The following is a 15,968-nucleotide window of genomic DNA, read 5'->3' as shown; positions in this document are numbered from 1 at the left end:
TATGTGTCGCACCGCAACATCCTGTATAGATGAGTCTAATACCAGAAGACCTGCTCAAGAGAATGCACACGGGAAAGGAGAGACCATACAGCCACAAATTTTGTATGGCAGGAACTCAAACCCGTGTATGAGACCATTATATATGGTATTCTCGTCAAGAGTGTGATCCGTGCTTATCACTAAGGTTCACTGCGATGAATGTCTTGGGAAGCTTTACTCTGGAAGATGATAGTGACTGATCAGTATGAAAGTATCAATTTCATGTATAGCGCTTGAGGGCGTAACTTACGTGTCGAATCTCGCCTTCAAGGTCTCGATAACCTCTTTCCAGTCCTGATGGGCAGTCAAGCTCCTCCTTGGTGCACATCCAATGGCATGCCGGGAATCGAGTTGCACGTCCAGTGGATCAAAAGCATGACAACCAGGGCTTATTGATATCCGAATCGAGTAGGAATTTGTTGAAGATTCACAGTCCTTGGCCTCATAGAGCTCGAAGCAGATCTGAGATAAGTAGTCCAGCTCGGGAATGGCAGTCCTGGCTATCTTGGTCTGTATCCCCCCTTCTAAGATGCAGTTTAGGAGAGTATAAATGTGTGACTCCTTCGTGAAGTAGAAGAAAGACTTTGCGTCAGGCGAAGCCTGGACCTCTTCCAAATCCCTCACTATTCCTTGAAGGAGTGGCAAGGATGTCAAAAGGCCAATCTCCAATTTCTCCGTGTCCGTTATCCCATATTCCTGCGGTGTCACATAATCAAAGAGTACCTTGGCCAGTTTATATAGCTCCCTCAGTTTCGAAAGTCTCCCATCAATCTTAGCCTTCGTTGAGCTGGAGCCTGGATATAACTTGAAATAGTGGTCGTAACTGTCATCAAGTGCTCTGAAGTGTGGCATTAGTTCGAATGCATGCATGCGCTTCTTCCATCCGAACCGATGGGCAAAAATGGAGCCTTCTGTTTGTTCTTCATTTTTATCATTGTCACTCTCATTGTTAGGACTGACAGAATCATCTCGTCTGGTATTCTTCAAGCCATAATGATGCTTTTCGTCTTCACTATCGTCGCTATCGGGTGGCATAAAGACCCATTCTAAGAATTGTCGGTTATGAAGGGCATCGAACTTCATGCTGTCGTAGAGCTCAGAAAGTTTACTGGGATCAACCTTCTCCGTATCGCAAAATTCGGCAAAAAGCTTCTCCCATCGTTCTTTGAAAAGCATGGGATCTTCACCTGTACACCATCTTCCTTGAATGGAAGACAAAGAAGGCTTTTCGCATCCTGTGTTAGGCTGGAAGGATGGGCAGCCGTCATCTATTTCATCTGTCCCAGAAGGCTGAGACGATGACTCGTCAAATCTGCGGAAATTGTGTCTCATAACATCCCGATGAAACTTCATCAGTTCAACGACAGTAGCTAGCACGACTGATGGTTCCGGGATATTGTCCTTTGGCCACGTAAACTGCGAGGGCGCGGATCCTTCCCTTAAAAGGAGCTTTAGCTTCTTTTTCACCTTATCCATGAGATCCTTCGCAGCATTCGAGTCGTCCAGAAGATCTTTTCGGACTTGTATGAAATTTTCGGGAAGCTCCTTCTGATCGAGAAAGGAGCAAGCCCATATTTGGGCTATATTAACTCATTAGAATGAGACCAGAAAGAACATTGTCTTGGACTTACCACTCGTGCTCACTCTTCGTTCAGAGCTTGTATATATGCGGACATTATTCAATGCTTCCTTGTTCATGAGCTTCAGATCATCACGCATGTTAAGCCCTAAATCCTGCGATTGATAGCGTGCTGCATGTGTTGGTTCCCCACCCCACTTGATCACGAGTTGGAGTTTGTCTAGGATCAGGTCGTTTTCTGCGGCAGAGAATCTCGAAAAGGTTGCACCGGATATCGAGTCACTCCGCGTTTGAGGTCGACTGAGTTGATCATTTTCTGCGGAATGCTGGTCTTGCGTAGATACAAGTAATTCATGCTGCGGTGGCTCAGAAGGGGATGTCGGGAGGACCGACGAAGTCTGTCCGCGTAGCTCTTCTGGCTTCCGCTTGCGAAACATTGGTTTGATTTGGACCTTAGTCCCTGGCCAGCCACCTTTCTTCTCAAGTGACGTTCGGAGCAGCTTTAACTTGTCCATATCTTCAAGATTCCGGTCCATGGCAACCTTGACCGCATCCGAAACGCTTGCCAATGCAGCCTCACCCTTTATCACTACCTCTTCTTGATGGCCTTTGAGCAAGTCAATGAAAGGCTGGCTGTGAAACGTAAATTTAAACTTCTGCTTGGGTGTGCGATCTGCGTGTCTAATGACTGCTACCATTCCCTTGAGCTTCCATGAGTGTTTCGAAGCTGGCGGCGGCGGCGGCGGCAGGCCCTCGGTAGGTAGATCCACTGGTAATATTGACGACTTAGAGTTCTGCGAAGTATAGATCTTGGGGTGCGCGAGTTTGTCGAGCCCACTAGGGTCTACATGGCCGTTTCCATTGTCGACCTTCTCCGCGGATGATGAAGTTATTGGTCGCGAAACAATGGAATCAGACGAGCCTGTGTCAGAACTTCTTAAGCCCGCTTGGCTCCCATGAAGCTTCGATGCACTTGGGGATTTCAAAAGGGTCTTCAGGGTGTGTCTGTGAGACATGGAATGTCTCCAAGAATGTCCAGAATCAGCAGGAATAGCATCGACGGGCTCAATGATTCCTTCGAGTTTGCGCCTTTCATTCAGGAAAGTGTCTCTCAGAATAGCAGCGCATCTGTCGTAATAGTCATTGTTGTCTTTGACAAAGCTCCAGCCGTTAACATCAATCACATAACTTTTCTCCCCCACGCGAAGCATGTCGAACCCGCATATTCTCTGGCCAAATCCATTTGATATTTTAGAAGCAATAGCTGCTTCATCCTTGCTCAATTTTGTTATATACCTGAGCTCCTTTCCATGGGTATTGCGGCGAACGAGTCCGTCAACCACAGGAGACTTCCGCGTCTCTGCATGGCAGAAATCTGGACCGACTGTATAGGCTTTGACGTCCTCTGAATTATCGACCCTCAGGAACTGTTCATAGATGTAGCTTGTATCCGTTTCTGTGACTGATCTGGGGACGGTAAGGTCGGGGTCGTATTCGGAGCTTTTGTTCCCGACCTTTCGAAATAGCCTTCTACCACCGCCACTATATTGCTGGTCATTAGGGAAGTATATATGAATATTGTGGTCTTCCCCGTTTACTGGCTTCTCAACGAAAGGTTTTCTGAAAACCTTGCCGTCAACAATAAGAGAATCGCCATCGTCAGATATCCTCACGTTCATTGTTCTCGAGGCTCCTCCACCAGTGCCGTCACTGGGACCCTCGAGTTTCACTCCTGTCAGATTATATACATGCTCGGCGAGTTCTGGGGATTCCAGGGTAGGCCCTCCGTCTCGGTTAACCTCCAGTCTCTTGGGTGTCGGGACGCTCATCTGATCTAGTATCTTCAAGCAGAGACGCCGGTCCCATAATACCTTCTGCATGGGAAGATCATTGACACAAAATGGCTTTCGAAGTCTTGCATATGCGATAGCTTTGTCCAGCGGAAACCCATCAGAAAAGAATGCTATCAGGTATTCGCAGATAGGCCAATTCTCTACAGCTTCGTCGAGGATCACCTTGTCACCAAAGACAATTACTTCGAATCCACCTTTGGACTGAAGACGCGTCAATATGTTTTGGCTAGGCTTGCTGCGAGCTTTCACGTCCAATGCACAGACACCAATTCTTCCAAGATGCGGTGTTCCGGAGACTTCAGCTTCACTGATGGAGCTTGCAGCCGTGCTCCCACTGAGCCTTCTGGGCGCTCGACTAGATGAGCGGACTGAAGGGTTAGGGCCTTGTCCAACGTTCCAGTTACTTGAAGAACTTTCGAATTGGTACGGCTGGGATCCTTGGACCTGCACGCCATTGATGTTTCCCTTCGAAGAATTCGGGGCGGTTGGTTCAGAGAGGAGGCTGAAGGAGCCTTTGTCTATGCGATCGGAGCCTACACTCGGCGACGATGCTCGGGAGTCTGGCTTCGCTTCCATACTGGGGACTGTGGTGCCAACGTCACTAGAAAGAGGGACAATGGGCTCGCTGATATCCATTGAACATGGAGGCTTAGAAATTTGGCACGAAGATGTCGGACAAAATGAGCTTGGTCACAGGTTGGCACTGATCAGGTTCTGGGTAGGAGCTTGCCGAACATGGAGTCAACAGATAACGAAAAGCCAGTGAATGACGTATTTTCGTCTCAGAAAATATGTCTTGGTGTACAGTTTGTTTGTTGGTCCTTTGCCTCGAAAAGGGAAAATGATATAAAATATAATAAGTGAGAAAAGAGAAAAGAAAAGAGAAGAGAAATAGATTGAAATTGTTTCTATCCTCGCTTTCTTTCAATTGAATCTGGCCCGTTGGCGACCGCTGTGAAAGTGGCGCAATTAAACCCTGTGGTTATCCAGCAGGAGCGATTGTGCATTGTGGGTACGTACGTATTGACCTTCCCGTTGTGCCGGTCCAGCTTAAGGCAAATCGCAGGTTGGCTTTCTGTTCAATACTGCTAAGGTCATTGAGGATTGCGGGCTGCGTTCAGTACCATAGAATTGTAATCAGAATTGTTAACTGAAAGATAATCTAGTTCTTGAAGGTCTACAGAGCACATTTCGCAGATATATTGTTCTGCTTGGTACTCCATACAGTGTATAACTATACTTACATACAGTGCGACTTGGGTATTAAGCTAATGCATGCAGTGCGGAGTCTAACAATTTAGTTCCACAACTCGGATCACCAACAATTTATTATTGTCACCCCTGGTTGAACTCGTTCCCAGCATACACACAGTACACAGGCCTATAGGCAATGGCGAATTCGGTTTGTCTGTTGCCTTGCCTTTCTACCAAAGTAAGCGCAAGAATATAATGAATCTGTTTGGAGGTGCTCACAATACAACCATATCGAATAAGTACTACTACCATACCATTGATTCCCTCACGAAGCAATAGTTACTACTTATAGTAGTAGTAGCATCAACTAAGTACCTATCTTGATTGAACTGCCAAATCGCGTTCTGCAGCTTGACCACATTTTGGTCGATTTGTGGGTTTGTGGGTCAAGAGGGGTAGATGGAGCATATTCTACTTGTCTCTGAAAGAGGCAGACAATGACTACTTTGCTACTTTTAAGTGTAGATGCCCTAGAGATTGCAGTACGTTGTAGAATATTCTCTAGTCTACCGACCAGCGTGGCCAACCTACAGAGGACTAGCATGACTTACAAAGTCGTCTTGTTTTACAGTGGCGTTCCACATACATCATTGGTTCATCGAAACGCTCTAAAACTAATTGCGTGTTTCGAATATCGAGAATATTTAGGCCTTCCTTTTTAGCTTTGCAAGAGATGATATTAGTAGATGATTCAAAACCAGGCGGTTAAGCAAAGCTATGCTTAATGCTACCATAGTAATCAAAATGAATGTTTCAATTGCTGAGCCATTGCCTCCGCAGTACCATACCAAGCAGCAGGGTATATGTGCATGCTATGGAATCGTAAGAAATACAACAAGTCATATGCGACAGTCAAACCCAAGTTGGTCATATGACTTGGAAAAGCCTACGTACCTAAAGACGTTCATGTATGAAAATAGTGTATACCCTCAAATAAAGAGCTTTACTTTATTACATTTCTGTGGTAATTATCATTACGGAAGAACCAAGTGGTATAGATCATGTGACTGTGACCGGTTAGTGTAGTTTACTTTCAAAAGACACCTGAACCAGAGTAGCACTCAATGTAGGATAATATGATTGAATCGCCTTAAAATTCTAAAAAATGTTTCCGCAAGAGTAGTCCATAATATTGTCATCCAGTAGTAGTTACATTGGACGCAGTACCTATCGAGTACTACTAGTATAGTAAGTACTAAGTAGTAGGTACTGTCGTACTTCGCACACTGTAATTTGGACCAATAGGAAGGGTTCCTGTAAGCCGGAGATACAATAATTCCGTCGCAGATATGCCTCCAGAAATATTTACTTTAGATACCATTAGCTTTCTGGCGCCTCGTTCACTCAATTACAGTTGAAATAAACGAATAATGCCGTCTTTGAAAGATGATGGCTTTGATTTGCCTCTGGCAAAACGGCAAAAGAGAACAGTCGCAGAGGGAACTGAGAAATCCCCGCGAACGCCTGGATCTAAAATCTTTTCGCCCTTCCGGGTAAGCAAAAAAAACCTTACTTTGACGAACGATTTTACCTGGAGGCTTGCTAGCTGCACAGATGTTTTATAATGAAATATACTAATTCTAATGCAGACTTTAGGACTGGTATCAACCGAAGTTCCCTTCACCTCTGTCCGCCTAGGCAAAGCGACATTCCAAATTACCACATCTGTAGGGCGCTGCTTGCAGACCTACGATCTGAAGCGAGGCCTCAACTTGGTATTTATTAGTCGTCCTCAGACGCCAGATATCATCACTGCCACTTGTGCTTGGCAAGACAGGATCTTTGCAGCATGGGGAAATCTTCGCCCCGGCTCGGAAGGGGGTATATGGGTGTTCAAGAGAGGTAAAAAGATTGCGTCTTTAGAAGTGCCTGCTGGGTTTTCGGATCCCATTGAACGGCTGCTTGTATTCGGCACATGGATTGTTGGCTGCAGCAGCAGATGCATTCAAGTGTGGAAAAATGCCTCGTATCAACACTACACGACTCTCAGACCTCAACGTGTCAGTAACCTTTCAGATGGACCGGTATATGCCGGTCAAATCTGCAACATGCCGACATACCTCAACAAAGTATTCGTTGGCAGATGTGACGGAAAGGTTGACATCTGGAATGTAAAGACCGGGAGGCTAGTATATTCAATGCCCCCAATGTCAGCACATGCAGGTGCAGTGACTGCTCTTCAACCAACACCCGCGTTATCCCTGATTGCCATTGCATACAAGAGTGGGGCACTATCTATCTGTAATGTTGAGACATGCCAACTGGCTATGACCTTGCGTGCAGGCTCTCCACAAATGGACTGCGTCACATCGCTCGCCTTTCGGCAAGATGGCCTAGGTGCGGGCGAACATGGACGAACTGCTGGCATGATGGTGACTGGTTCTGTTGAAAGTGGTGATGTCACTATATGGGACCTGAACAACGGTGGAAGGGCGATGGGCGTCCTCCGCCGGGCACATGCACTCGCTGGTGAGTCGGGTTCGGGAATAAGCCATTTACAGTTCCTGGACGGCCAGCCTGTCCTGGTCTCATCTGGGAAAGATAATTCTCTCAAGACATGGATTTTCGATGAAATTCCATTCTCGCATATTCCCAGGCCTCTTCACATAAGGAGTGGGCATTCGGCTGCAATTACTGCCCTAGAGTTCTTGCCTTCAGGGTCTGATGGCTCTGAATTCAGTGGAAAGTGGTTGCTGAGCGCTAGTAAGGATTGCAGCCTCTGGGGTTTCAGTGTACGGAAGGATAGCCAGAACACCGAGATTTCTCAGGGAGCCGTTGAACACAAATCCAAAAGAAGGGGTGCACCCAGCACCTATACTGGTGTCACGCATGCTACTTTGGAAACCGACTTCCGGGCACCGGAAATCACCTGTATCGCCTGCTCCCTGAACCGCGATGGCGGGATGGGTACCACGACGTCCGGCCCCATCTGGGCGAACCCTAAAACAACAAGAGCAGAAGATTCGAGCAAGACGGGCTGGGAAAGTATAGTTACTGGCCATCGTGGAGATAAATATGCTCGAACATGGTTCTGGGGCAAAAAGAAAGCCGGGCGTTGGGCGTTCGAAACCAGCGATGGAACTGAAGTCAAGGTAAGCAAATACCTCGGTATATCGAGAACTTTCTTTCTGATGTCTTTGTGATAGAGTGTGGCTCTTTCACGTTGCGGAACCTTCGCAATAATTGGGTCTGCGGGAGGTACCATTGACATGTTCAACATGCAATCTGGTCTATACAGACAGAGCTTCCCAGCCAAGTCTCCCAAGGGTGATCTTAAACAACGGCCTACTCCGTCGCTCATCTCTGAGAGCCATGATATCAAACACACCAAAGCAGTCACTGGCTTGATGATTGATGGACTGAATCGAACTGTTATTAGTTGTGGACTCGACGGTAAAGTCAAGGTAAGACCAACTCCCCTCTGTGCCTGATTTAAATTGTACTGAGGTTTTTATTCCAAATCAGTTTTGGGACCTAGTGTCGGGTCACCTGGTTGATCAGCTTGATTGGTATCCTATGACTTCTATCATTGGACTTCGAAGCAACCACACAAACGAGCTTGTTGCATTTAGCTGTGACGACCTCTCAATTCGCGTTGTTGATGTTGAAACCAAGAAAGTCATTCGTGAATTTTGGGGATGCGTGGGCCAAATCAATGATCTCACTTTCTCAACCGATGGACGCTGGATCATTGCAGCTTCCATGGACTCTACAATCCGCGTTTGGGATTTACCAACGGGCCATCTCATTGATGTATTCCGCGCCTCAAGCACATGCACCTCTTTGGCGATGTCCTCAACGGACGAGTTCTTGGCTACTGCACATGCTGACGGGGTAGGGATCAGCCTTTGGTCCAACAAAAGTTTGTTTGTACCTATCTCAACGCGGAATGTGGATGAGCATGCCATGACAGATGTTCACATCCCCACTTCTTCCAACGACGGCTATCCTGGAGTTATCGAAGCAGCATTTTCAGATGGCTCTGATGAAGCGGAAGTGGACGGCCCGTTACCATCCATCGAACAGCTCAACGGGGATATGGTCACTCTTAGTGTTGTTCCTAAGAGCAAGTGGCAAACGTTGCTTCAGTTGAACTTAATCAAGGTGAGCCCTTTCCCGCTTTTTGCTGTTACAGCTGCATGTTTATCAAATAGATAATGTGCCTCGCCTTGGCCTAATGATTAGCTTCTGACCTCTGCCAGGAACGCAACAAACCTAAAGATCCACCGAAAGCCCCCCAGAAGGCTCCATTCTTTCTTCCAGCTGCTGGTGAACAAAAGCTCCCCGATAGTGACCCGAATACATCAAGTGAGGGCACGGTTGCTGAGCGCTCGCGAATCGCGAAACTCCACAATTCCAAGGATACGTCCGGAATTATGAGCACGCGTTTCAGTGATCTTCTACATTCAGGTTATGTCTCGGGAAACTTCGATTCGTTTGTTGAGCACTTGAAAGGTATGCCTCCAGCAAAGGCAGACCTTGAGATTAGGTCACTGGATCCACAGGTACGAGACGGTTACTCTGAGCTATCCGCCTTTGTCTCCGCGTTATCTACTCGCCTGGGATCGAGAAGAGACTTTGAGCTCGTCAACACATGGATGGCAGTATTTCTGAGAATACATGCCGATATTGTGGCAGAATGCTCTGGTACCAATGTGGACGACGAAAACGCTTTGAAATCTGCCCTTACGGGATGGAGTCAGGCACTGCAGCGGGAGGCAGAGCGCTTGGCTGGATTGGTCGGTTACTGCAGAGGAGTAGTTGGGTTCTTGCGGTCTACACGCTGATGATATTTTCGTATCTACTTTCTGGAAAGTTGGGCCACACGAGCTAACATGAATGGTCTTCATTATAGCACAATTCGATGTATAGTGATGTTTCGGTACATAGGGATGCAAATTCATTGCTCTGAAAGTAATTCGTACATGTTAGCTAGCGTCCTGGTAGATCGACTAGCTCGGACATCCCCAGATCCATTAACTTCTGTGGGTGACGATGCAGACTCATCTCGACCTGTGTGCGACTCGGCCATGTAGTCTGGGGAGTCTTCATTTGAGCTATTTCCCATGAGCTTAACCAGCCGATCTACAAGGTCACTGACGGAGCAATCAGTGCGAAATTCCTGAGTCATCTCGTGTACAGGTCTCATCAGAATAGAGAGGGGGGGCAAGTTATCCAATATAGTCCTAGTTCGAAGTGTCAGATCGTCGGTAAACCCTGTAAACCCAAGGATCTGTCTGAGAATCCTCAATGAATATAGCACGGATTGCATCTGCGCCATTAGATGGACATCAGCCCAATCAAGATTGTCACCGTTTCCCAACATTAACAGTCGCCTTAAATGCTCCGTATGATTGATAGCAGAACCGGTTTGCTCATAGTGAATTATATAGAATGCGAGGATTCTCCAATATGCTGGCGAAGCAGTTTCAAGCCGCGACTGAAGATGTACTGTGTCCAAAAGTGAACATAGTGACCTCATTTCCAGCAGAAGCCACTCCCTATTTCCCAGTGGTATGCGGTCTGTTGTAATTCTACTTCCTCGTCGGACATACTCGTCGACGAAAGCTATACTTTCGTCAGCAGAGAAAGATATATTGAGAGCGGTATACGCCATGCTTCTATACAGCTTGCCCTGAGCCCATGCACATTGTCGCGCAGGGTCCTCATTCAGAAGGACGAGATACATGCATAACTGTCCTGAGGAGTCCTGGATTCTCCGACGCAATGAGAATAGCTCTGATATTCTTGGATCAAGGTGTTGGGGATAGCTTTCACATAGCATTTCCTGGGAAAGGCTTGGTCTGCTTTTGTATTCTTCCACAAAGTGACAATATCCCGGTATATGTTCGGAGGATTCGTCTTTTTCCTTTGATTGCTGTATTAACTGTTTCAAACCAGTGTCTGGATGACTTTTCAACTCGTAAGCCAAAGGAAGCAAGCTTGTCAGACCTAGCCGGTTTGCGACTAGGTTTGGACACAGTCTCAGAGCTCGTATCAAGGTGTGCTTATGTCGAGAAATTTCACACGTCCACGGCTCAATTGAATCCATTAGGACGACGGAACCATGTTTCCCAAGGTCATGAAGCAGTAGATCCGAGTCATTAGTGAGTATAGCACAACCGGTGAGCCTAGCAACATGGGCGCAATATGTATCTGCTTCACCTGGGACCATCATGACAGCATCTTTCCAGGGAAAATCGCTTAAGGAAGCAGTATCCAGGTCTGCAACGTCTTTTACCACGCTGTTTATGTTCTTCTTGCACCATCGATTTTTGAGATCTTCGAAGACCGCAGGAACGATGAAGGGATTTTCGGGAATATTAGCATATTTTGCCGGTAGGCTCCTTCTCTGCAAAATGTTCTTCGGGCTTATTGTGCGAGACCTGGGTGAACTACTAGACTTTTGAAAGCATTGTGGTGAATTGGTCCGGAGCGTCACAAGTTTTTTTCTTGACCTCTCCAGTCGAGCAAGGCGCGTTTCCCGTTTCTCATCAGGTAAAGCCCCGTCAAAGTATATCATATGTCTATCAAGAATTTAGTTTCAACACGGCCTATTATAGGAAACACAATGGACTATATACTGTACATTTTCACACCGAGCATGTTCAGTTGCAAGAGGTAGACCATCACCGCACAGCTTACTTCATCGCAGGTTGGCTGTGAGAAAGTATTCGACAGCGATAACAGGCGCGTGGAGACATGGTAAACAAGACTTGGTCCATCTATTACAACAGCCTCAACATGTTCTGTTTGTTGGTGCTGGACTTCCTGGAACTTTCCCAATATGACGGCCTCGGCAAACGGATACAAATGACGTGTGAGAAATGGTATCCCCATGGTGACAAAATGGCTACTACACAAGCACGAACAGTGTGTAATGTTGCACTTCACCGAAGGCTCGGATGTTAGATTGGGTGTGCGAGAAACACAAAAGAAACATTAACAGAATTGGAATGCTGATTGATCCACAATTATGCAACTTGTATTAGCACATGGCCCACCATTATCCCATGTCTTATTTATTTGATACATACATGATAGTCTTATTATTTATCGGATTTTAAGGACTAAAAATAATAATAACTAGATATAAATGTAGAAGGATGTTACGAACAAGACTGTAAGAAACAGCTGAAAGACTTGAAAAATTTAGATTATTTCGTGAAATTACAAAAAGATTGCTAGTGGCCTAGGTACTGTAACAAGTAAAGACTATAATTATTAAATATATGCTAAAGAAGCCCGTATATTTATATGAACTAATAAACATAGAAATGAAAGAAAATTTAAGTTTTTTCTCAAAACTAAGTTATTTTATATAATTTTATCTTTCGAGACTTGATTTTTACTTAGTAAGTTCTATTTTTATTTAAATAATTATTTATTTACTTTATTTAAACTATCTAGCGTTTTACTCTAGTTTCTCACTTAATTTTATTTTTATTTTAGTGAGTCCTGTTTCTTAATTATCTTTAAAAGATTATTATAAATAATTTTTAGTGAGATAGGTTATATAATAATATAAGAGCTAATCAGATAATCATATTCAGTATATTTAAACTAGAATATCAAACATGAGAGGGAAAAGGAAGGAAATATAAAAAGATATATATAAATAATACAGATAAGTAAGCAAGATAAAAGAAATAAAATAAATAAATAAGATTACATGTAATTAGTAAAGTAAGTAAAAATTATATTATATATTATATTATATATCTTAATTATATTATTTATTATTATATTATTTTTTTATTAAAACTGGCTGCTCTGTGATAGAATAATCCAGCTATTGAGGACAATGCCATCAGGATGATGTATTATAGCAGTTATAAGAATAATAAGATTATTAGTAGTGGTTATACACTGTTCTAATACTTATAAAATACTAATTCTTCTGTAATAAACTATTAAATTCTTAAAGATTAATCTATCTTATAGATATAAACTATTTTTATTATTATTAAATAAATATTTAATATTTTATAATTAATTTCTTATTTAGTTAATAGATTTTCTATTTTAATAAGTAGATTTTATTTTGTTTATAGCGTTTATAATATATATATACAGTCTATATAATTTTAATTATATAATATATAATAGTCTTTATTTAGTATATATCTTTAATCTAAGATATTTTAAATGATATTATAACAGATAAATCCAGATGTTGACTTTCATATAAAAATATATAAATAAATTAACTTTTAGGAACTTTTATATAATCAGCAAAGATATATATAATATAAAATTATATTTATTATTAATATTAGAGTAATTACAGGCCCAGAGAATCTAAATATTTAATAAGATTATAAATATTCTAGTATATATAAATATTTCTAAATACTGCTATTTCTACTTTAATTTCTTATTATGTAATTTATTTAAACTAGCAGAAAGGAAAATCTTTTTAATTATAAATATTAATATATAAGATTTTAAAATATATATTTTATAACTAGTCCTCCGTGGTAATAATTCCTGTAAATAATTATTATAAAAATTAAAAACTAATTTTTTTGAAATATATTATATAAGAATAGTTATTTGCTCTAGAAGTTTACTAGATTTATATAAATAACTCTGGTATTAATAATTATATAAATATAATTATTATATATCTAGATCTCCTGCAGATCTGGGAAATTTATTTTAATATTTAAATAAAATATAATATATTAATTACAAAGATAACCAGCTTATTATTAATTTTTATTTAATTAAATAAGATTTTACTCTTTCTAGAAAAAATTAATATTTAATATATACTTTTACTGACCGGTCCCGGATCAAGATTTATTCTGATAATTAAAAGATATTAAAAATATTTTAAAAATGTACCTAAAAATCTGGCTAATACCTGCTACTAAAAATATTTAAATTATATAATAAATTAATATATATTTTTAATATTTATTATTTTTGGATTGCTGCTTATTTAGAAATCATAAAAAATAAACTTATTAATATCAAGATTAAAAAAGCCACTGGCTGGTGAGAGATAGGACTAAAAAAGATTTTAATTGATTTTTTATCAGATTTCTCAGCAGATGTCCTGGTTAATTTTATTATTTTAATAAAATCTTTTACTCATGCTCATACCCTACTAAATATATAGATTAAGAGAATTATAAAAAATAAAATAATAAAATAAAAGATATTTTTATATAAAAATTAATTATATATAAGGAATATGACATATTTTAAAAGAAGACTTAGAAATATAATATAAATATAAAAATTATTATATAAATTTTAATTATATTTCTTAATCTTACAGATAACTTATTACTAAGATATATATAATAAATAATCTGTTTTATATTTTATATAAATAAACTGATATTTTTTAACCGCTTTATCTTTTTTATAGAGATATTTACTAATTTAGAACTTATAAATAAAATATCTATTTTTAAATTAGACATTTAGTAATATCTGGTTCTTGATAACTTTAGTAGATATAAATATATTTATTTTATATTCACTTATATAAAATTTAAATATTTAATAGAAATATTAGAAGTTATTCTTTAAAGTCTGTTTCCTATATCTAGATAGTACAAGCTTCTACTATTCTAGTAAGGATTATTAAAGAAAAGAAATTAGAAATAAAGAATCTAAATAATTAAGTTATATAAATAATAACAGGTGTAGCGGCAGTAGAATGATAAATAAAATAATAAATAAAACAGCAGGTAAGATAAATGAATAATTATTCAAAAGAATATTCAGGCATATAAATAATACTGAATATAATAAATACTATAAGAATAGTGTGGTAGGTAGTAAGAGACTAATAAATAAATTTAAGATTTAATAAAGATATTTAACATAGGATTTAATACAGGATTTAAACACGAGGGCGCGCGGAACATGATATAAGATAATAATTATTAATTAATCAATTAGTAGCATGGCACTGAATCAGCAAGATAATTTTAAATGGAATACTAGATAAGCGGCTATAGGAAATATATAAAAGAAATAATAAGATTAGTGAGATATTTAAAGCCTTATAAATATATATATTAGATAAAGAGGAGATGCTGAAGCAGCTATATACTACTATTATTTATATAAATTATTTATATAGAAGGAGTTAAGATAGCTATTACTATATCTGAAAAAATCAGGTGAGATTATATAATCTAGCTAGGATCTTTAGCATGGCCTGCAAGGCATGGAAACAGAGTAAGAAATAAAATAAATAAATAAATAAATAGACTTTATAAAAGTTTTAAAATAATGAATATAAGCATGTTCTGATTATTAATAAAATAAATTATATATATAAAATCTGTTTTCCGGAGAATAGAGTGGTTATACCTGACCGTTATACCTTAACCTAACCTTAACCGTAACCTGACGGTTAGGTCAAGGTATAAGAATCCTCTTAACCGTACGGTTAAGGGTAGGTTAAGGTTAAGAGGTTGCTTTAACCGATCTTAACTGCAGGTTAGAAAGGTCAGGTATACTTAAAAGATTAATAACTGTAGATTAATTAGTAATTTATACAGAGATTTTACAGGAATAATATACCAGTGGTAATATATTTTTAATTACTATATTATTAAAATAGATATTAATTAGATTAGTTATTAATTAATAATTTTATTTTCTAGTTAATAATAGTAATTAGTAGCTAGCAGTCCAGTAGCCCAGTAGCTCCTGCGTTAAACTTATATAGATAATATTAAGAATCTGAATATAATTAGATTAGATTACTAAAAAGAAGTATATAAAATATTATTTAAGTTATTCTTTATATTATCCTGGTTGGTGGTTATAATAATAAAAAAATTATATAATTTAAGTACTTATCTGTACCTGGATATATATAATATTATTAAATTAAAAAAAATTTAATTTTTTTTAATAATATTTTATTTTTAGAATTATTATTAAGATTATCTATATTCTTATTTTTATTAATATAAAAGATTATTATAAATTTATTATCTTCTTAATCCTCAGCTGTGAATATAATAAAATCTAAAAAAAAATTATTAAAAATATTCTAATATTTTTTAATAATAGTAAAGTGATTAGTATATATCTTTAGTTATATAATAAAAAATCAGAAATTAATTATAACAGAATTTTTAATAAGAATATCAGAATATCCAGTAATTTCTTGATAATTATTGATATAAATATAATTTTAGAAATAATTAAATTATTTATTTAGTCTTTGATCATTTATACATTTTTAATATTAAAATAAATCTTGA

At 39.4% G+C, this 15,968-nt stretch overlaps 3 protein-coding genes across 3 annotated transcripts; 1 reads left to right on the top strand and 2 right to left on the bottom strand.

The window, feature by feature from the left end:
• Positions 1-154: 154 nt before the first annotated feature.
• Positions 155-4,107, bottom strand: AtWU_04965 (inositol polyphosphate kinase VIP1; the record flags this gene model as incomplete). The annotated part of the gene is made up of 3 exons (XM_035500075.1): positions 155-218; positions 290-1,619; positions 1,671-4,107. The coding sequence occupies 3 exons, from the start codon at positions 4,105-4,107 to the stop codon at positions 155-157; spliced, it is 3,831 nt and encodes a 1,276-aa protein (XP_035355968.1).
• A 1,988-nt stretch (positions 4,108-6,095) lies between these two features.
• On the top strand, positions 6,096-9,512 carry AtWU_04964 (rRNA-processing protein UTP21; the record flags this gene model as incomplete). The annotated part of the gene is made up of 5 exons (XM_035500074.1): positions 6,096-6,218; positions 6,315-7,817; positions 7,872-8,129; positions 8,191-8,829; positions 8,928-9,512. The coding sequence occupies 5 exons, from the start codon at positions 6,096-6,098 to the stop codon at positions 9,510-9,512; spliced, it is 3,108 nt and encodes a 1,035-aa protein (XP_035355967.1).
• Positions 9,513-9,625: 113 nt separating this feature from the next.
• On the bottom strand, positions 9,626-11,565 carry AtWU_04963 (XPG domain containing-domain-containing protein; the record flags this gene model as incomplete). Its single annotated transcript, XM_035500073.1, has 2 exons — positions 9,626-11,252; positions 11,315-11,565. 2 exons carry the CDS (start codon positions 11,563-11,565, stop codon positions 9,626-9,628), a joined length of 1,878 nt encoding a protein of 625 aa, XP_035355966.1.
• Positions 11,566-15,968: the final 4,403 nt, after the last annotated feature.

This window comes from Aspergillus tubingensis, assembly GCF_013340325.1.
Source record: "Aspergillus tubingensis WU-2223L DNA, scaffold_7, whole genome shotgun sequence".
Classification (NCBI taxonomy): Eukaryota; Fungi; Ascomycota; class Eurotiomycetes; order Eurotiales; family Aspergillaceae; genus Aspergillus; species Aspergillus tubingensis.
This window is presented reverse-complemented; position numbering and strand designations above follow the sequence as displayed.